Source organism: Vidua macroura, chromosome 17 (genome assembly GCF_024509145.1).
Source record: "Vidua macroura isolate BioBank_ID:100142 chromosome 17, ASM2450914v1, whole genome shotgun sequence".
NCBI lineage: Eukaryota > Metazoa > Chordata > Aves > Passeriformes > Viduidae > Vidua > Vidua macroura.
In genome coordinates this window covers 14353805-14376362 of record NC_071587.1, presented here as the reverse complement: position 1 = coordinate 14376362, position 22558 = coordinate 14353805, and the positions used below count along the sequence as shown (strand labels likewise).

Here is a 22558-nt window from a genome sequence, read left to right as displayed (position 1 = left end):
CCTCCAGAGGATGCGGAGCCGCGGGATGGCGGCTCCCCGGGGCGGGAGGTGCGCGTGGAAGCGGCGGGAGCTCAGCCGCGCTGCAGCCCCGTGCGCGCACAGCCGCGGCCGCTGCGGGACGGCCCGCACCGGAGGCACGGCCCGCACCTGCTGCGGGCACAGGAGCAGAGAGCCCCGCACGGCCCCCGCGCCGCCGCCTCCATCTTGCGCTGCGGGGCAGGTGCGCGGCCCCGCCCGTGCGCGGCCCCGCGGAGGCGGCGCAGGCGCGGCCCCGCCCCGGTCCCCGGCAGGTGCCGGAGCCGCGCGGCCCCGCCCCGGCCCGGCCGCGCTGAGGCGGAGGCGGCGGAGCGGCCGCGGCTGCCGGGGCTCTTGGCTGGGCCGCGCCGCTGCCCGTCCCGCGGCGCTCCGGCGGAGAGAGGAGCGGGAGCAGCGACCGCGCGCGGCATGAACCGGGCTCAGCGCGGGGCCGCGGGCAGCCGCGGCCTGGGCACCATGGAGGTGAAGAGCAAGGTGGGAGCTGCCGCCGCCGCCTGAGGGCCGCGGGCGCGGGGGAAGGACCGGGCCGGCCCTGCGGGGCCGTCGGGCCGCGGTGTCGCTGCGGGGACAGGGACGGGGACGGCTGCTGACTCACCTGCCCGAGGGGCCGCCGGGGCACGGCCCCGCCGGGGCCTGAGCGCTCCGCAGGCCAGCGGGCTCGGGCGGGCCCCGGCGCTCCCTCCACACCTGTCCCTCTGCCCGCCGGGGCCGCGGCTGCCGAAGGCGGTGGGGCCGCTTACCGGGTGCGCTGTCTGCGGGGAGAAAGCATAAATGGTTCTGGTTTAAAAAAAAAAAAAAAAAAACAGGTAAGTGGAGTTGGCCCCTGAGATTCTGGACAGACTAAAAGACGTACAAATATGTGCTGTAGGGGAAGTGTGGGATCACTGGGCCAAAAGAGGTGTTTAGAGACCTACTTGGAGAGTGGAGTACGTGATCTCCAGAGGTCCCTTCCAGCCCTAAAAGTTCTGTGATAATTCGCAAGCGTCGAGACCCTCTCTTTGTCCGAATTGCAGTGAGTGCGTTTGTTAGTGACTGTTTCTGTAGTTACCTTTTTTCCCCTAATGATTATGTCTTTCTGTAGCTTTTTGTGCGGTACAGCGTAGGCTCTCAGTAGAGCTCGAGGTGAGCCCTGGCTAGCTTATCCGAAAGTGGAGTTTGCCTTCTCTTAGAGGCCCCGAGAGACTTTTACCCTGTCAGTGTAGCAGGAGTGTGTACCTGTGTGTTCCCGCAGAGATCACCGCTGTCAGGTGCTCGCAGCTTTGCCCAGCTCTGTAAATTCTCCCGTGCATGTATCCACATCTCTTCTAATTTTAATTTTTTTTTTTTGCTGGTAAGGCAAAGTCTTTCTGACAAAACTTAGATATTCTGAGAGAAATTAGATTTTTTTTTTTTTGTTCTGCTTTATATTTGTAATAACTTCCAATTGTAAAACTGCTGGATGTACAGTATGAGGTGGAGTGTCACTGTTAGTTAAATAAATGTTGAGTTGAAACCCCTTTTTTGTTGCCTAGGCAGATTGTAAGTGCATCCACGTGGGAATGTGTTTTCCATTGGTGGACACATGGATCTCTTGGGTTGTTTTCTGAAGTGGGGAGCAGCCTGTGTTCTCTCCCCTCCTTTCCTGCCACTGAGGTGTTACAGCAGCAGTGCAGGTGAAGCAGTCAGGACTTGAGCTGTGTGGATGTTTAAGGATAACACATCATAGTGCTGGAGCTTCTGGAGAGTGTGAGTTGGTCTCTACTTGAACGAGGATGATTTCCTTTAAAGTGCTCATTTTTCATGTGGTCTAAACCAGCAAGCACAGGAATATCTGGTAGCTGTTATTTCAAATACCAGTTAAGTTAGCACTGTGATGGTGAAGTCTTTTATTATAAGGTTGAAAAGAATCGGTATGATGTGCTTACAAACCCAAATCACTTGTTTCCTCAGCCCAGAACTCTAGGTTTACTGTTTTCCCTGCTGTGTGTTTTCCTTGATTTAAAATACATCTAGGGAATCATCCATGTGATGTGTTCTGGGTGTTTGTACAGAGAAGTGTAGCCCTGATGAACAGGGATTGTCCCTCAAGTGCATATTATGGAGCAGGATTCAAGGCATTCCTAGAACTACTTGCTGCTAATGCATCATTTAACAGCACCTCAATTTAATATCGCAGAGGAGTCATCTTCCTTCTATGAAAATGAGCAATTCTGAAGAGAAAGAAGAAATGCCTGTGTGGGAGGTGGAGGACCATTCCTGTGCAGTGGCCTGGGCTTTGAAGGCTGCTCCGTGATGTGCAGCTCTTTATTTAGATATTCCAAATCAATAATTGTGCCTCAGCTGACAAGGCTGGGCCAGCACAGCCCAACCGTGGTTGCAGTTACATGAGCACAATCCTTTTGTTAGTTTAGTTTATTCAGTTTGGGTAACTGCTCTGAGCCTGCCCTGGCGACTCCCCATAGTACTTGAATTCCCAGCCATTTTCTTGTCAGCCCATTTTCTTGTCATGGAAAATAAAACTTTAGACCCCAGACTAGAGTTCTACTGATGGTATGGGATCCCCAAAATAAGCTTCTAGTTCTCTATATATTAAAATTCATGTTTTCCCTCTTTCTCATGACTTGGAATAATATGTTTTTCTGAGTAAAATCTTAATAACTGGGAAGCCAAAGGTCACTGCAGCTCATGTTCTGTCAATGATGGAGACTTGCACAGAGCAGCTCCATGCTGTGTTTCAGAGGACTTAAAAACGTGACTCGGAAATGAGTGTTTGTGGGCATCCCGGGTGCCTTCCTGGTGTGCTGCCATGCCTTCTCCCGGGGGAGTTACAGGGGAGCAGCACGGGCTTCTAAAGAGCTCAGGTGGCAAGGAGCCTTCTCTGCTTAAGTTACTCCTCCAGTGTCTCAGCTCCTCTAGAACCTCAGTGCTGGCCTCTTTCATGGGATGGAGGGCAGCGTCTGGTAGAAAATGCAGACATTTCAGGGATTCAAATAATGGAATTGCACCGTTGGACTTGTCTTTTACCTGCTTTCTAATAATATTGAGCAAACTGTCTTAGGGAATACGAGTGGGTTATGAGTCTTCTGGTGTTTGCACCAAATATGTATAAAATAACATGGAAAAAATAAAAATCACACGTTTGAAAATCTGGCCCTTTGCTTGCTGTGATAATATTCACCATTCCAACCTGAGGGTGAGGTTGTTGGCTTTTTAAAACTTTTTAAAAAATATTTTAAAAAAATATTACTGAATTATGTTTAAAGTATGTAATCCTTGAAAGCCAAACCATTTCGATTGCTGCCATGCATGGACAGTTCCTGTGGGGCTCGGATCTGAGACAGGACGAAGTCCTGCACTGATGTCACGATTGAGCTGTGCTGCCTCTGACGTGATGGGAGTTCCTCCCGTGGGCTGGGCTTTGTTTGTAAGCAGGTACGAATCATCCCTTCTGCCTCATTAGTTAATGTTAGGGTAATTGCAGGTTTTTTTAGAGCAGGAATGTTCCCAGATAATTCCTTTCTTTGAAGCTTTTGGAGGAAGGTGGGGTGTTGAAGGTGTAGCTTGTTTTGAGTAGCGTGGTGTTAACGTGCTAACAACGAGGTCCTTGTCTCCTGATTTTCAGCGTTGTTTGTATGTGAGAGCTGCAAGGCTTTTATTCTCCAAAAGATTGTAATCAGGTGTGAGGTAAAGTGCACCTCCACATCTCTTGTGTGTAACATACACCAAAGTATGTGATACTGAGGCTCAAACGTGCACTCAGAGCACTTTGTGTCCTGCTCTGCTTAAAACCAAACTTGCTAAAGAAATTATTTAAAGTCTTTCTTTTCACTGTAGATCAGCAATAGAATTCACACACAAAAAAAAAAAAAACTCAGCCGACAGAGGTTTTTTGAATTATTAGCTTATTATCCTTTAACTCGTATACAATCTGCTCTGGTTTTTGTAACCTGGCTGCTGCTATCTCTGAATTCCTTTTGACATCTCTGGTATGTTGTGTATGTGCCTGATATGGAGGATTTGGAGTAATTTTTATCCAATATTCTGTTTGCTTTGGGTCCTGCCCTTATTAGGCAGAACACCAACATTTTACTAGCTATGTGTGATAAAAACCACTATTTGTCTAGTCTACATCAACTGCTCATCCTTTTCTTGGCATGCAGTTGAGTCTCTGTCTGCCCCCACTGTATCATTGCCTTAATAAGCAACGTGTTTTAATAAGTGTTTGCTTTAGAGATGATTTAGGAGACTCAGCTTGAGTGGATTTGTGAGCTGGGTTTTTTGTTGAATAATTATGTTGACTATAAGCAAATCCTACCCCTGAAACTAGTGTCAGTAACTGATTTTTTTTTTTTTTCATATTTTCTGAGCCTTGCCAGATTTGGAAAATCCAGGTTCTATACCCTGGATAGAACCCTGATTCAAAAGACTGGCTTGCATGAGTAAGGCTCAAAGCTTGATTGCAGCAATCTTCTGAATGCTCTTAAAGGCAGTGGCTGGTTGCCTCTGTTATCTCTTCAGGTAGGAGCAGAGCGGACCTGAGATCGGCTCCCCAGAGCTGCGCTGCGCGCGGGTTGTGCTGAAAAGCAGCGACAATTCTTTGTGGTCTTCACAGCCAAGGGGCATTTTCACTTCCTGCCCAAAGAGCTGGGGGTGTGAGGGCTGCTCAGCCCTGCGTGGGTGACCCACAGTTGTGTAACAATCTCCACACGCTGTTCTCAAGGGCACTGGTAGTTCTCGGAACCAAATTCCAGGTGGTCACATACCACAGGATGTTAGTCACAGTCCTGCCGCCTCTCGCTTCTGTCCCTTGCCCAGCGTGGTTGTTTCATGAGCCTCTGAGAATCTGCAGCAATCCCTGCACCGGTTTGTCACCTTAGTCCTGGTGAGCTCCCGTTAAATGGAGCAACCAAACAGCCTTGGCATGCTCAAAGGTACCTGTTTGACCAGGTACAAAACTAGTTATAATTTGGGGAAAAAAACAACTGTTTTCACTGACTGTTTTATACCATGTCAAAATCATTTGTTGTAGTTCTTAGTGCACTTTTAATTCCATAACATTTCTGGTTTAACATAAAATAATTGTTGCTTCCATATTAATGATGTAAGATATATTTTGTTGTAGTTTGGGGCAGAATTTCGACGATTTTCTCTGGAGAGATCCAAACCTGGAAAGTTTGAGGAGTTCTATGGATTATTGCAGCATGTGCACAAGATCCCAAACGTTGATGTTCTGGTGGGATACACGGACATTCACGGAGACCTGCTGCCTATCAATAATGATGACAATTATCACAAAGCAGTTTCTACAGCCAATCCTCTCCTCAGGATTTTCATTCAGAGAAAAGGTAAGAGCACTTGAAGAATGTGAATCATCTATTTATCCAGTTATGGTGTGATGTATGGAAGAAAAAAACCTTCAGTCCTATTTCTTCATGTCAAATTCCGTAATAATTATGGGTCATGAAAGGTATTCACAACTTGTCTCTCTTGCAAGGGCTTCCTCAGGCAACCTATTTATACTTTGTGATGTTTTGCTTATATTTAGTTGAGTTAAAGTCAAGTTTAATCTCTAGCAAATGCTTCTTTCTGGTTTTATGTATGCAAATGAAAATAAACTTTTAACCTCTAAGCTTTTCTGCTCTGTATGTTGGATACTTTTCACTTAAAATTCCAATCTTTATCAGACAAGAAGAGAGACCATTACAGGATGGAAAGTAATATTAAAAATGTTATTACATGAAGTATTAAATGCATTATTAAAGCATAAATTTAAAGCTAACTTTATAATATGCTACTCTTATCACACTTTCCTAATAAAACATTTTGAAGTTTTCAGTTGACAAGCTTGTATCAGTTAGCAAACCTCAGGAGTGAGGGCTGCTTGCTTTGTTGGCTTGCCTTTAAAATTAGTGTGTCTGCTCTGGTTGTGTGTTCCTACTGTCTGCTTTTGTTCATGAAGGGAAAAAAATCCAGTTAGAAGTTTGTATTTGTTCTTGTGGTGTTGTTCCTGGTTGTTGCTAAGACAGGCATCTTTTCCTTAGAAAATGCTTGGGCATCAGAACCTTTTATCAACTCCCACTCCAAAAAATGAACAACTCCACAAGAGCCTGACACAAACCCAATATTCATAACCAGTGTGGCTGCTCAGCAGCTGCTGAGTGCTGGCAAAATGTTTGTTTGTGTTGACAGTATAGACTGGTAAGGCCTGTGCTCTCAGTGCTGAAATGCCAAAGGCATGAAGCATTTGCTTTAGCAGAACCTGGAGGGAGACAAGGCCTATGATTCCATCTAATCCCTACAGTAGCCATATGACAGGAAGGGATAAGCCACTTTGTCAGCCTGGGATTATTGAGTTTGTATTTTAACACCATATGTTTTTAGATTGTTCCTACTGTGACAGGTCTAACGTTGCCTGTTCCTAATGTTGCATTTGTAATGCTTCTTTGGTTTCCTACAATTACTTACTTTGATTTGATCCAGGTGGGTTATTTGTTACTACTGTGGTGCCAGGAGTTGATATAATGCACAAAAGTAGTAGATGATGAATCCGTTTTAGTTTAGCAGAACAAGAAGTGACGAGCAGGAAAGGCTGTGTAGGAAGTGCCAGGTGTCACTGCCTTCCCTTGGACACGAGAGCCTTCTGCCTGTGGAGCTCCAGGGAATAAAGAGCCCAGGCTGGCACCACAGTCCCCCTGCACTTTGCTGGGAATTACTTGTGATCACACTGATCACATCTGTTGATGAAATTGAGGCTTTGCCTTCACTGACATCTTTGCATATAGAGTAGATGTTTGTTTGATGGAAAACACAGAAATAACTTCATTCTGTATGTTATTTGTGATGGTTTGCCTGTAACCAAAGTTGGATTGGTGGAGTTACGGATGGTTCGTATTTTGTGCAGCATGATTTAAGTGTCCTTAATTCTCAGATTGCAGCAACCTTACTGGCTCTGCCTCTGGAATGGAAAAGAAATGTCTTAGCAAATACCTGCTATTGATGGGGCTGCTTTGATCTGGGCTGCTTTGGAGCTATAATAAGTGATACAAGTTACTTCTCCACCTGTGGCTTTCATGCATTCTCTTCAATGAGCTGAAGAGTTTTTGTGGGTTTTGTAATGGAACTTTGACTTCTTTTGTATTTCCAGCAGCAGTAGTTGGGAATTTAAGATCTTTGACAAAAAGCCACTGTGGGGAAGAGAGATTGTTTTGATTCCTTGTAATGTATGAAATTTTTATCATACTGTCTTAACTATTTAGCAACTACGTGTAATTTGTGCAAAGCTAACTTGAGGTATGAGCAGACTGCAGTGAAATCTAATGTAAATAGAATTAACTTCTTAGTATATTGCATCCAAGGAACACCTTGAGGGGCTGAAATGGGAGCTGCAAGATGGTTTTGCTTCTATTGATAAGCAATGGTTGTGATAATGGGACTCCAGAATTTGGGAAATGTTATGCCAGAGTAAGAACTCTTCTCTCTCCTGTTTGATTTGACTCCTCGTTTCTGAAAGCTCTGTTTGTCCTGAACATTTATGTGCCTTGGTTGATATGGTAAAAAACCTAGAGGCCCTGTAATGAAATCACAAATTATTCCTCTTAGGCTCCTCTAATTGTATTTCACAAAATTCCTTTAAAATAAACTGCTCCAGTGCTAAAATCTAAACTGGGGCTTGATGTTGCACAAGTCAGGATTGGCTGTCAGCTTGCAGAAAACATTCCTCGCTGGAATTCCATTCTGCAGTTTAACAGATTAACAGGTACTGTTGACATCTGGTATTTAAAGGTTAAACTGATGTATTGTGATTAAATCCAGATGTATGGGAGTCACTCTGTCTGTGAGAAAAACCCTTCTGAAGAGAAAATGGAGGGAAACAGTCTGCACGGGCTGAAGGGCAGCTTGATGTGGGGAGCTTTGCATTGGAAATCGAGAACAACAGAGATAAGAGAAGATACATTTCATTATAATATCCTTAACAGTCCCTCAAAGGATTTGAAATTACAATATCCAACTCCTGCAATTCCTGCATGGATGTGGCTGTATTTAGTGAGAAGTGGATTCTTTGGTTAATCCACTTGTGCCTCTTGAGAGACACTTTGTCACTGAGAAGCTTTACTTTGCTGAGAAGTAAGAGCAGTTGGCTTTTTAAACAGCTCTTTGTGGACTAGCCTGGCTAATCTGAGGCCTCTTCCTAAAAACACAGGTTGGTTTCCTAAAACCATATTTTGTTTTATTTTGAGAGTTTTAAATAAGAGGAGGTTTGTTGGGTCGTATTTAAAAAATGCTAAATTGCATCTCTATTCAAATACACTTACTACTTGGGGGCTTTGAAAGTTTAATTCTCAAAGGGTAACTCTACATTGATTTGCAAATGGGTCGGGAAAATATTTCAAAAATCTGTCTTCAATAACATTAAATTGAAACCAGATTTGGCATTTGTGGGCTTTTGTTTTCAATTTCATGTAATAAGTCTGTACAGATTGGTGCCACCTTGAGCTTGAAACTGCTGAGGGGAGAAATCCTTCCTGCACCGTGTGGAGTTCTCCTTCACACTATCTGTAGTTAACACCTTGTCCTTTGGCTTTAGGCCAAAATATTTTTCGCCGGGGCTTTAAACTGATTAGTGAGGTGCCAGAACAAAGATGCCTTTGTACTTGAGAGTATTGCTTTAGAAAACTTGTTTAGTAGTGGAAGAGAGGTTACCCAGAGTGTGCTGTTCTGCTGAGATTTGGGGAGATGAGTTTATCAACCTTCCACTACTTTTTCTTCACAAATTCTCTAACCTTAACTGTCTATCTTAAGGTTCGTGCTAGTTCTGAATTATTTAACTATTAAGAGCAGTTATAATGAAAAAAACTTTCCCTCTGGTTTGTCAGAGTTTCTTAAATGTTTTGACATCTGGCTTGCAGTTTTGGGATGGCTTTATTTCAGCCATGTGTCCTGTAACTTAAGAAAGTTACTAAAAACAAAACCACCAGCTCAGTTTAAGATTTCTGATTTGTCTTCTGAAAGAGACTTTTAAAATTCCTTTCTTTTCCAAGAAGTGTTTTTCTGCTCTTAGTTTTTGTTTAAAAAGTCCTTTGGAATCTGTTATTTGCATGCAGACATTCACATAGTATTTCTTTTGAAGCCAATCCTGTTGCAGCTGATCTTCGTGTTTCTCTGCTAAGTGGAAAAATTTGATTTGGACAGAAGTTACCAGCTGATAGTTGTGGAAGGCAGGCTGGGAGGTGGTTTCTGTGAAGGAAGTTGGGAACAGTTCTAAATCTAACTTGAGTAAAGAGCACAAACTGTCTTTGATCATTTACAGGACATGATAGATCTACTTGGATGTAATAAATGTGTTTGTAGATCCAGTTCGTGCCAGACTTCCTGCAGGGTGTGTGTCCTGCCATGAAGGTGAAGAAGCCTTATAGCCACTGTGGCAGGCTGGGACCATTGAATGCTTTACATATTTGATATGACAGAATAGGTAAAATACCAGAGTCTGTCTGATTCTGGTAGAATTTGTGCACTTTGAATTTAAGGAGAAAACCTCATCGATTGAACACCTTTTAATCTTGCAATGCACATGACAAAATCAATCCCGACAAAGCTTTGCTGTCCTGTTTCCTCGTGTCTTTTTCTAAACCAGCTGTTGTACTAAGAGCAGCAGGAGCCAAGTGCTTGACTGGCACCAGTCTGTTGAGCCCTGTATCCTGGAGCTGTTATCTGCAACTTGCACTTCAGCAGGAATGAGTGCAAGTGTTACCTTGTATTTAAAGCAGCAAGAGGTATTTAAAGTAAGACCTGTCTAGGATCTGATTTCACAATTGTCCTTTCCAGGTTGTTTTGTAAACAATTGTAGTTCTGAATAAAAAAAGAGAAGTTATTGCACCTCATTGAATTGCAAAAATCCTTTCAATAAAACACCAGATGTCTAACTGGAAACTGGTTGGATGGGTTGTCAGGGGAGATAAGGGCAAAGCTTCTCTACTTTTCCCTTTGATCATAAATTTTTAGCAAACAAGAATTGTTCCATGTTGTCTGAAAAGTCAGCATGTTAGTTGTCAGCAGTGGATGGAGTACAGGGGTTTAACCAGCTGATCTTAGGCAGACATTCCAAAGGGCCTTCTACAGGGAAAAGGCTGAGTTTGCATTTCTGTAGGTGTTTTACTTCAGACACTGTTCACCTGTTAAAATGCTTTGGCTGGGAGATTGAGTTGTTCTTTAATGCACTAGCTCTTCAACACATCTGACCTAACACTCTTATATGTGAAGATCAGATTTTAGGCTATTTCTAAAGCCTTTGTGCTTGATGTTAAGATCTAATGCTGTGTTAATTAAACCTTAAATTGCAAAGTAACTGAGATTGCTACAGAAGTGACTTCAGGCTATAGTAGGGCTGTGTGAATCAGGTATCTTCAGAAATAACTCCCAATTCTGTGAGTTAAATTGTTGAACAACTTTAGCTGTAAACATCAGTGCAAAAGATGCTCTGTGTTTAGCAAACAGCTAAGCAAGAGCTTTGCCTTCCTTATGGAGTAATTATTTTTTTAAAACAAAGGAAATAAAAAAGAAATGTAAATGAGGCCTTCATCAAGACACATTTTTCTAAAACATGTTGATGAACCATTGTGTACACACAAGCCAGTAGTTGACAATAAATCCCTTTGAGGTTTTTTTTGTGGGCTAATTTAAATTTGTTTCTTTTCCTCTTGTTCTTTATCTTTTAGAGTACGAGGTCCAAGGCTGCCTTCCTAGAGCAGCCAAAGGACTGTTCTTGTTTTCAGCAGCCCTAAAGGCTGGGAAGGGAAGAGTTGGTGTTACATGCTGCAGTAGTGCTAGCCTGTTGCTCTAGGAGTACTTTCTCTGTTCCATTTTGCTTGAAGCATCTGAAAAGTCCAAATTCAACTGGTTCATATCTGTATATCTCGGCCTCAGAAACAAGTGCACTCATTGATTTCCTCAGCAGCTGGCAGCTGTCCTGAAATGCCACCAGGGCAGCATTGCCACAGTCAGCCCAGTCCACAGATTGAAATGTATAGCCATTCTTCCACTTTCTTGGCTGTACCAATGGCATCTGAATGGGATAATACAAAGAAACCCCAACTTCTCTGTGTCCTGGGGTTAGTGCAGTCTGGTTCTGCATGATTATTGGGGGTTTTCCCCTGTAGACCAAAGATGTGTGCAATAAGGATGAGTGTAAATCTGAGGAGGCTCAGATCTGAATGTATTTAGGTTGATTCTTTTTGGTGAATTAATGCATATTAAAAAGGAAAATGAAACCCTTGAAAAATAAGCATTTCAGAAATCAATATTGCTTCCACAGAACATGTTTTCTTGTCCCTTGAAAGTAGTTGTAGGAGTAATACTTCTTTTGGACTTCTTTTGAGCTCTAAGCCATTTGCCTATTCCTGTATCAAGTTGTGGCAGTTACAGCATTGCTTGCATGAAGAATTTTGCTTGAAGTATTTGTGTGCGAGGTCTCTTTGTTTCTGCTCCACAGCCATTTTACCTACATGGCGTGGGGGCAGGGAAGAGTGCAGAATGGAATAAGCTTTCTGGAGTTTGAATCCAGGTCACTTGGCTGGCTCCCAGTAACTAGGCAATAATAGGCACACTGGCTGCTTTCCCTTTTTCATTCTTTCTTTTCCAATGATCTGAAACCTGAGGAGCGAAAACTAGCAAGTGGAATTACTCTGAATAAAATTGTTTCTAGGAATGTACTCATTCTTTCCATTCTACCCTTTCTCAGGCAGCTGTAGCTCTTTGTGTCTGCTGCTGCTAACTGGTTTTAATTTCTTTTGCGCACACTCTTTCCTTCGGTAGTAGAAAACCAAAAGTATTCTAAACTTCGTGTTTCATAACATTAAAGCTTTCATTTCATGAGTGGAGAGAAAGGTTTCTCTGATAGTAGGGCTAACACCTTCCAGATGAGCTGTTTGACACATGGGAGCAGTGTGACCTGGCTGTCTGCGGGCTCTAATCCCCGTGTGCTCTGTCTTACAGAAGATGCAGACTACAGTGCCTTCGGGACGGATACCATGACGAGGAAGAAGAACGTCTTATCCAACGTGCTACGTCCGGATAACCACAAGAAGAAACCCCACATTGTCATTAGCATGCCCCAGGACTTCAGGCCCGTGTCCTCCATCATAGACGTGGATATTCTGCCCGAGACCCACCGCAGGGTGCGGCTCTACAAGTACGGCACCGACAAACCCCTGGGCTTCTACATCCGCGACGGCTCCAGCGTCAGGGTCACCCCGCACGGGCTGGAGAAGGTGCCGGGCATTTTCATATCCAGGCTGGTCCCCGGGGGGCTGGCTCAGAGCACGGGCCTGCTGGCTGTCAACGATGAGGTGCTGGAGGTGAACGGGATAGAGGTGTCAGGAAAAAGCCTCGATCAAGTTACAGACATGATGATTGCGAACAGCCGCAACCTGATCATCACGGTCAGACCCGCCAACCAGAGGAACAACGTCGTGAGGAACAGTCGGACTTCGGGCAGCTCCGGCCAGTCCACTGAGTCCAGCCTTCCCAGCAGCACTCCAAACATTCTGGGGAGTCTGCTGCAAGGAGAAGAGGAGAGCGATGAGGAGGACATTATTATTGAAGACAGTGGCGAGCCACAGCAGATCCCAAAAGCTGCGTCTGCCAGCGAAAGCATAGAATCCTTATCACAAATTGAACTCCTCCACGAGTCCACACAAAATGGATTCCTTCCTTCCAATGAGATGAACTTGAATCACTCAGCAGGCAGCATTAGCATGGAGTATGAAGTCCCAGAGCCAGGGCGTAAGTCCTTAGAAGAAGATGGAACTATAATAACGCTATGAAATGACTTTGGTGTACTTTGTATAAGTAAGGATGCCATACGTGTTTAAATTGGGCTTCATATGTAACACATCTTATACCTCTCCATCTACCAAGCACTGCAGTTAGATTAAAAGGAGGGAAAAAAGTAAATTCAAGAAATTCAAAATTACATAAGTTGACTAACTTCATTAATTCTGCACTTCAATGTAAATAATTCACAAAGCTGGATGATAATTGATAAATAGCTGAAATTGAATGAGGAAAATTTAAATTGAAAATGAAGGATAGCTAAGAGATGACTGTGAGCTTTCTTTAAAGGTACTTGATTTTTATTATTTTTTAATGCCGTATACTACTGGTCCTGTAGAAGTAAACTTCCTTCCGTGTGCGGCCGACCGTCTCGTGGACTGTGGTGTCACGTTCCTCTGACGTGTGATGGAGCTGCTGCAGCCCCCTCACTCCTGTCCTGCTGCTGCTCTGCTGGCAGGGCTGTGTGTGGGCTCTGGGCAAGAGGCAACTGGGAGAAAGCCAGAGGTGGGCTGGGAGGAGATGGGGGTGACTGCTCTGGTCCTGGCTGACACAGGGCCAGCAGGGCTCTGGAGGTCACTGTTCCTTTGTGAGTGAATGTGCAACCACAGGTGGGTTAGTCAGGCACCATTACTGGTTTTAATGGCCAGGCAAGCTTGCTTTTAATGACTCTGATTTTGAAATTCAGATGTGAAAGTCTTAACACTAATGCATCAAAGACCTGTTCTCATTCTAGTTTGCAATATTTAAGGATATCATTGGATTTAGGTACTAATCCCAGTACATTACAAACAAATCAAATGTAAACTTAATGCTATGGAAATAGCATCATGTAATCTCTGTTACAATTGCAGTCCTAGTAGAAACTGTAATGATTTCTACTAGCAAAGGTTTGTTGGAATGAGTCTGGATTATATAAAAGTGACTTTCTTCAAACCTGAAAAGTTAGAACAGTATGAATCCCTGGATTAAAACAAGTTTTAAATCAGAATGAGGCTTTACTACACCTTGTTTGAGCCATGTGATATTAACTTATTCATTACCAGTAAATGCAGATTGCTGTGTGCCCCTGGCTGGGTGTTGTGGATATTACAGTGTTGCTCTGTGTGAAAACACTGATGACAAGTCCTGATGCTGCAAGAGCAGACGTGGTGTGTGTAAGCACTGCACTCACTGGGACAGCTGCAGGGGAGCCTTCTAGCATTGTTTTTATCCTTCCCCTTTTTGTATCTCTTGCTTTATCCCTTTGGCCCTCGGTTCCAAACCTGACTTTCCTCTGGGAGCAGAAGTTGTGGCAGGAAAATGAGCTGGGGACTAATAGGACTGGGGAGAAGGATCTCCCCAGGGATGCCGTGGCCTCTGTCAGGGGGAGTAGGGTGCCACCAGTTCTGTCCTGTGCTCCCCAGAGCAGCAGTCAGGTGCTTGGGAGCCTGTTCCACCCTCTGGGAAGATGTGATGAGTGGGAAGGGAGACTGACCCCTTTCTTTTTTTCTCCTCAGCCTATTTGAGGAAAATCTACCTCTGGTAACTTTACTAACGGGCGACCAACTCAACTCAATGGTAGGGCATCTGTAAAAGTCGTCACAGAGTATCGGAGGCTAAACCTGTGTTTGTTTCAGGTTTTTGTGATGATGCAAACACTGCTGCAGAAACAACTCCCTGCTGTTTGATGTGACAAAGTGCACATTTGAAATTAGTATCTGATGAGCAGTAGTTTTGTCAAACCTCCAATGCCATCGGAGTCCAAGATGCCGAGGGAGGCATTCATCCCCTTAGGATTTATGGAGAATAGATACAGCAGGCAGTGGTACTCTGCAAATACAGGTGAGGGCCTCTTTTGTTACACTTATTTATGGTTTCTCTGTGTGTGTGTGGAGAGCCCTTTTACAAGAGCAAGATCTTTCAAGTGTTTCACTTTTTTGCTAATAATTATTAAAAATGAAGTAACTACATTCCCTTAGTGTGAAATGAGAAAAAGAAATGTTCATTCTGCAACGTGAGACTTTACCTGTACGTGTTTTCTCTCAGTGCTGCTCTATGCTTCCTTTCTTTACGGAAGATTGTTTACTTTGAAAATATCTTTATTTTCCTTTGTCAAAAGACTTTCCTTCCTGCATGAAATCACCAGTGGAGGGTGAGATTCATTATTCTGCTAGTTTGCACTTCTGTGCCTTTGGTTTACTTGAATGTATTGTGACTAATCCAAGGAATAAAGGCACTTGGATGGGAAGAGAAGAGAGGTCCAGAGGTACAGAGAAGGAACTGGTAGTGCACTTAATGCAGGTGTAACGTTTTCATTCCATGCAAATCCACTCTGGGGCTGGTGTGGCCCGTGAGGATTTTGCAGCTCAGATCACAGCTGGGAGGGCTGAGTCTGGCCAGGAACCTGGGCAGGTCCCAGCCCCGAGGCTGCTGTGCTGCCAGGCACGTGCGTGGGTAGTTTGAATAATATTTATGCCAGTATTAGGGACTTGTGGAAATTTAACTGAGGTCCTACTCTAAACTGCATGAGACTTCATCTCTTGGGACCTTTCCTGCAAACCGAGTAATCTAAACATGAGATAATGTTCTTTTTGACATAGATTCTCTTCTGTTTCACAGAAATTTGGTGACATAAGCATTTGGGACTTGATAAAAACTTAAAAGAATAAATGTAAAGAATGTGTATTTACAGGTACAATGACAGACTGCACAGCATGTAATTGCTTAACGCTGCAGTTACCATAAAGTTTCTAAAGTTCTTCCATATCTTACTAATACATACACTGTTAATTACAGAAGATTTAAAAATTGCTACTTAGGGATGATCAATGGTTGATTATGAGTGGCTAAATTTAATTTTATATATAAATGATACTGGGGTTCAGTATAAGATTTTTTTAAAATATGCTGATATTGTTAGCCTTTCATTCACTACCTCCTAAATTTTTAACATCTATACTGTTTTCTCCCTGGAAGACAATACTTAAAGGCTTGACTGTTTTATATAGATTTTATCTATAGCTAAAAAAAGGAGAAAAAAATCCAGAGGTGATAGTGAGGATGCTGCGCATGATTGACAATATTACGCTGCTATTGATGTAATCTGTGTATTAAGTATCCTGTGTGTGTAAATTGTATTTTCAATCCAGGTTTTATAAATTAATTTATGAAATACCCAAATTACTTCAGAATGGAATGAAAAACTAAAATTCCTTTGACTAGTGTTATATGTTGTGTACATGCACAGAGGGGGACAAGTGATTCCTCCCTGGTGGCTGGGAGATCCAAGTGCACCTTAATAGAAAGAACAAATTCTTAATAGAATTAAGATGCATTTACTTTAAAGTTCTGCTGTGGTACTGGAGAAGTCAAGCCTAACTGTGAATCATTTTTTTTTCCACACCTGAATTAAATTTAGGACAATGTTCTCACAAGCTGTCTTTAACATGTGTATTTTTGTGAATATTATGTATTTTCTAATTAAATTTTACTTGCAATGTGATTTTTACATGAATGAACTTGTTTAAAATGTCAAATATCAGTATTTTTCTTACAACTTTAATGTATAATGTACATTGGTATCTCACCGAATGAAGATTGATTTTACAAAAATCAAGCTAGATGTAGTTGTATATTAGTCTTATATTTTTACAGACCAAAATAATAAATGGATATAGAAATAAAATGGGGTTTTTTCAATTACTTTGTCAGATAAAATGAGGAAGAATGTATCCTTTTTCTCAAGTGTGACAACAGATGGGCTTAATATGTCTGTCCTGGCCAGCGGGCGAGGCTGTGTTTGCGGGGATGTTCTCTCTGTGTCCCTCCCCTGGAGCAGAGCCGTGCCCTGGGCACTCCCAGCCGTGTGTCCCGCAGTGCTGCTGCTCTCTGTGCTGTGCCTGCAGCAGCAGGGACCCCTCACTGCCTGCCTTGCCTGAGGGCTGCTCCTGGGACAGTTCAGGTGCCTCCTGTCACCTGTGTCAGGTGCTGCTGGGACGCTGTCACTGCTGCTGTGAGTATCTGGAAGAGTCCATGGGACAGCTTGAACTCAAACCCATCTCACTTACAGCTGTTTCCTCCCACCTCTTGCCTTGGCAGCCCTTGTACACGTTTACCCAGGGAGGAGAGACTCGGGCTGCGCTCAGCCCTTCGCGTGTGGCTTTTGTTTCTGCAGCTTTGGGGCTGAGCAGAGTTCTGCTCTGCACCTCCCTCCTCTCTGTGGGACTGGTTGGTTTGTGTGCTCAGGGCTCTCCATGCCTGCAGACGGAGCCTCGGGGAGGGGACAGCAGGGCTGGGATCAGCAGTGACTCAGAGTGCAGCCAGGCTGCTGCCCTGGGCACTGGAGCGTGAGTGGCTTGGAGCTGGGGGAGTTCTCTCTGCACAGGACACTCGGAAGGAGTGCTGGGAGCAGAGTGGCATTCCTGGAATGGTGTGAGCTCTGCAGTGCATCCTCTGCAGTTTCCCTGGCTCGGGCACGGCCCTGGGGTCACCCACGGAGGCAGCAGGAGCAAAGACTGAGGGCCCGTCCTGGGGAATGCCTGTGTGGGAGGATGGAGCGAGGCTGGCTCTGCAGAGGAGGCACAGCACAGACTGCCAGGGGATGAGGCTCAAGTGCGCTCACAGGTCAGCAATGCTGCTGCTACACAGCACTCCTACCCACAGCAGTTTTCTGAAAACTGAGAAACTTATTTAAAGGAAGACTAACTTTCCCTACTGCTGCCTCCTTGAGGAAGGAATGCAGCTGTTAACTTCATCTGTCCTTTAAACCCAGGAGCATTTCACTTTTCTCAAGGTGATGAGCTCTTAACAAGGCATTAGGACTTGGGTTATTTTATGAAATTGAAAATTCATGCATGCTTACAGATACAGGTTAGTGCTAAATACCCATTTGAAGATTTTCTGTTTTCTTCAAATTATCTGTGGCATTCTAGTTACAGACTTTCCAGAAGTCTTCTGAGCATGTGTTCCTTGCAAAACAAGTGTCACACTCAGATAATGGAGTGTAGTTGTATGTGGTTAATGCTGGAGAGGAAAAATCAGCTTTAAGGTAGCTTCATAAATGGCTTCCAATGCTAACAGGAGGGAAGATGTGTTGGATGGTAACAATATTCTTGGATGCTGTTAGAAGTATGCAATAAATGGCACAGCTGGTCCTTGGGGAGGCGAGACTGCAGCCAAGATGTAGGAATTCAGACTCCTTGTGCAGCTCTCATAGATCACTTGTGTACTTTGCTCTCACACAGGAGATAAATTTGTCTTTGGGGACTTGATGTCGTGTGCTTGATTTAAAAGTGCTTTATAGCCATGAAGCACAAAGCAATTGCAGTGCTGTGGTATTAAACCAGCACTTCTTATACCCAGTTCAGAAGTGTTGCTAATAATGTATCATTTCCTGTCTTTCCAATTAACATTCCTTTCTATTGAACTGCTATTTTATTACCTGATAGCAGAAGGAAATACCTTGCATTTCATCAGTGAGAGAATGTTGTTCCAGGCTCTGGGGTGTTATGTTGAAGGTGTATGAGTGTATTTGCTGTCCCCATATCAGAACGTGGTTCTTGTCCTGTGAGGTGCAGTGACTTCTCCAGAGTGCCCTCGTGAGCACCTGGCAATGCCCAGGTACTGAAAATGGCTTTTTGGTAATCACAAACAGAATGGCAGCGCTCAGAGCTGAGGAACAGAGAGCAGCAGCTGATGTGAAAGGAGCCAGAGAAGGAAGGGACAGCACCCAGTGCAGGGGTCGTGCTTTTATAAATGACACTTGGCTGGTGTGCTTACAACACACAAAGCTGGTGTGTATCACAGTCTGTCCTGTCTAAATCAGAGCTGAAAGTGGCCTAATGTCCACAGCTGCAAGAGAAAATGGAGAAAAAATAAAAGAGCAGGAAGCAAGTAGGAGATTAACTAATGAAGGAGGTGAGAGTCCCAAACGCTGCAGAAAGGAATACATAATTCTGCAATGGCCACAAGTTTGTCTGTTCCATGAAGCTGTAGAAGCTGGTCAAAGAAAATATCCTATCTCTAGCTGCAAGCCTGGTCCCTTCAGACCCTCATAGCTGTAGCAGTAAATTCTAGGCATGAGAAGAGTATTCTTCTGGTGAGACACTGGAATTTCTCAAGACTTTTTGCCTTTTTTTTTTTCTTTTGCTTCTTTGCTATTGTTCTGGATATTGTGTACCAATGTTTTTTTAAAAAATGGGATTCTCTTTTCTGTTGGAGGACACAAATGATTTGAAATTCTGAAAATGCTGAGGAGAATGAGCTGAATATAGAAACATAAATTTCTCTGATTTTCTGAATACTGTATGACATTACAAAAAATGCTTGGTGTTGTAATTCTGAAATTTAAATACCTAATTGCTTAAATCTTGTGAAAACCTTGTTACTAAATCTGCCATTCATACTCTGTCCTGTGCAGCAAAATGAGAAAAGTAGATATATTTTTTGCAAACTCATGAGTTTGTAAATGACCTGAAACTTAAAGCAAAAAACTCCTCGCAAAAGACCACTTGGGTTTTATTAAACATGCTATTAACTTTCAGATACGCTTCAGGTGGTCAATAACTGGATCTCTGTGGTGTAGAAAGGGAGGAGGAAGGGGGTAAGGACAGGACCTGCACCAGGCACGTCTGTAACCTCAAATCCTTTCAGTAGCCACAAACGGGGACGGACAAATACCGAGCACCGGGAGCTACGGTTTCCTCTGCAGCCCTTTCATTTCCCGGTGCCTAAAACCAGAGCCGCGCCCGCCCCGCACCGCCGGGTGCCGCGCTCGGCGCGCTGGGCTCAGCGGGGCCGGAGCGCACCGGGAGCGCTCGGGATGCCCCGGGAGCGCTCGGGCTGCACCGGGAGCGCTCGGGCTGCACGGGGAGCGCTCGGGATGGACCGGGAGCGCTCGGGATGCACTGGATGCGCTCGGGATGGACCGGGAGCGCTCGGGATGCACTGGATGCGCTCGGGATGGACCGGGAGCGCTCGGGATGCCCCGGGAGCGCTCGGGATGCGCGGGGAGCGCTCGGGATGCCCCGGGAGCGCTCGGGATGCGCGGGGAGCGCTCGGGCTGGACCGGGAGCACTCGGGGTGGACCAGGAGCACTCGGGATGGACTGGGAGCGCTCGGGATGCGCGGGGAGCGCTCGGGCTGGACCGGGAGCACTCGGGGTGGACCAGGAGCACTCGGGATGGACTGGGAGCGCTCGGGATGCGCGGGGAGCGCTCGGGATGGACCGGGAGCGCTCGGGATGGACCGGGAGCGCTCGGGATGCACTGGATGCGCTCGGGATGGACCGGGAGCGCTCGGGATGGACCGGGAGCGCTCGGGATGCGCGGGGAGCGCTCGGGATGGACCGGGAGCGCTCGGGATGCGCGGGGAGCGCTCGGGATGGACCGGGAGCGCTCGGGATGGACCGGGAGCGCTCGGGATGCACTGGATGCGCTCGGGATGGACCGGGAGTGCTCGGGATGGACCGGGAGCGCTCGGGCTGGACCGGGAGCGCTCGGGATGCGCGGCCGGAGCAGCCCCGGCCCGGGAGGAGGTGGGTGCGGAGGAGGGGGCGCTGTCTCCCGAGCCGCTCCTACCGGGGGCACGGACGGGGGCCGCAGGTGCGGCAGGGGGTCCCGGCAGGGCCCGGCCGGGTCCCGCTGCAGCCGCGGAGGTTCCTGTGCCCGGACCGAGCCCTCGGCGCGGCGGTTCCGGCCAGGAGCGGCCCCGGCCCGGCCGATGCTCCGTGAGCTGCCGGGATTCCCTCGGGATGAGCAGAGACGGGTCCGCGGGACTCCCGTGGCTGGGATGCAGTGCTGGGTGGAGCTGAGCTGCTGCTGGGTAAGTATTTGCATGCATTTGTTTGTTTAGATTTTTTTCTCCTCGTTAATTGCCGTGGCTGGTACCGGATGTTTGGTCTGTAGGAATGAAGCCCGCTGGTGTGCGAGGCTGGGCTCCAGGGCCGGAGTGACTGAGTGGGACCATGTGCAGCTGCAGGACCCGAGGTGCAGCCGGCTCCCTGCCAGCTGCTGAGCTCCACTGCTGAGCAACAGGGCCCGAAGGACCCCTGAAGGCAGAGACTGAGGTTTTGGTTTGCCCTTTGTAGGCTGAGACACTTCCCCACCACCAAAAGAGAGAGGAAGGCTCCAAAGCCCCAAGTGCTCCCTTTGTGCCGTGCAGGAAGCTGATATCTCACCGGAGCCTGGTGGTGATGTAAAGTTGGTCATGTTCTTTTGGGGCAGTTTATTTAAAATTTTCTCTTGTCATGACAAAAGATGCTCCTAACCCAACCTTTTAAATAACTTCCCCTCACCCCCTTCCTTCATTTTGACAGTAAAATGTTGATGTGATTTACTTCTGTGTCTCCAAGGGGAAAAAAAGGGAAACTTGTTCAGTTTAATTATTCAGAGAATTTTTTCCTTGGCATCATCTTTTCATATGTGGTTGTCAATGATTTGCAATAATCAGACCACTTACACGTATCCACATCCTGGGATCTTTGCTTTGGTTTTGTGTTCAGCATTTTCAAGGTGATGGCACAATGCTTGGTCCAGGATACCCACATCATTTTCATGTGGTTAAACCACCGACAGTGTTTGCCTTACTTCTGTCATCTGCAGCGTGGGCAAGACACACATCTCGTTAACGCTGTTTACATTTATGAAAAAATGAATCATGAATTTTCAAGCTTGATTAAGACGATGTTGTAAAGTGAATTACTTAGTAGGGAACAAGTTTCATTCAAATATTAGTTCATGTCAGCTGGAGTCTATTGGTGTAGTCAAGTGCCACTCGTACTGGCGTTAAATAAGAAATAAAGAAGACACCAGCAACTTTCCAGTGCAGTGCTGTGCAGCAAGTGAGTGCGTGTTAGTTCTGATGAGAAATACAGAAATCATTGATGTTCTTTGCTCCTTGGAAGTCATCCTGTTCCCTTCAGACTCTTCAGCTGGAATTAAACACCTGTTTTAGTGCTGACCTCTCTTGATCCTCGCACATCCCGGTAGCGTGCTCCAAGCCGCCGTGTAATCCGGGTGTTTTCCTGCCTGAGAACTGATCCCAGCTTTTGTGGCTGCGTTTTCTCGTGTCCCTCTGGCTGGGCCTGGCCCTGCACCTTAGAAACGGGAACGGGGCTTTCGGCCCCTTTTCGCCGAGAGTTGCCTTGCTGTTGCGTTTTTCACAAGTTAGGAACAGCTTCTGATGTTCATCCTGACCTTTAATTCCCGAAGCCGCCGCGCTCCTGGTGAGCTTTGCACGGTCCCGCAGAAGGCTTTGCCCGGCGGAAGCTCTCGCGCCTCTGCCGCAGGACATCGCTGTGCCCGCTGCGAGTGTGCCTGGGCGGAGGCTGGGCCAGGCTCTGCGGAGGTACCGGCGCCGTTCCGCTCGCTCTGTCCCCTCACGGCCCGGGCTCGGCCGGGCCAGGCCCCGCTCGGCGCCCGGGCCCTCAGGCCGCCATCTTGGCCGCGGGCGGCGCTGCGGGGCCGCCGCCGCCAGGGGGCGCCGGGGCGCGCGCGGGGCCGCCTGAGGGCCGGGCCTGAAACGAGCGCCTCCGGGGCCTGCAAAAAACACTAAAAAACACTAAAAAACACTAAAAAACCCCCCCAAAAAACCCTAAAAACTCGCAATGCACCCCGGCACTGCCTTGAGAACACCTCCGGGGCCTACAGAAAACCCTAAAAATCCCTAAAAACCCGCTCTGCACCCTGGCACTGCCCTGCAAACAGCTCCGGGGCCTACAGAAAAACCTAAAACCCCC

At 46.1% G+C, this 22558-nt stretch overlaps 1 protein-coding gene and 1 long non-coding RNA gene across 2 annotated transcripts; one reads left to right on the top strand and one right to left on the bottom strand.

The window, feature by feature from the left end:
- The first annotated feature begins 359 nt into the window (after positions 1-359).
- Positions 360-16402, top strand: PARD6B (par-6 family cell polarity regulator beta). The gene is made up of 3 exons (XM_053993211.1): positions 360-510; positions 5138-5360; positions 12004-16402. Exons 1-3 carry the CDS (start codon positions 445-447, stop codon positions 12831-12833), a joined length of 1119 nt encoding a protein of 372 aa, XP_053849186.1. The 5' UTR covers positions 360-444; the 3' UTR covers positions 12834-16402.
- Positions 16365-22263, bottom strand: LOC128816003 (uncharacterized). Its single transcript, XR_008439767.1, has 2 exons — positions 20400-22263; positions 16365-18672 (listed from the first exon to the last, which is right to left on the bottom strand). It is a non-coding gene; the product is annotated as an uncharacterized LOC128816003 (long non-coding RNA).
- Between the last annotated feature and the right edge of the window lie 295 nt (positions 22264-22558).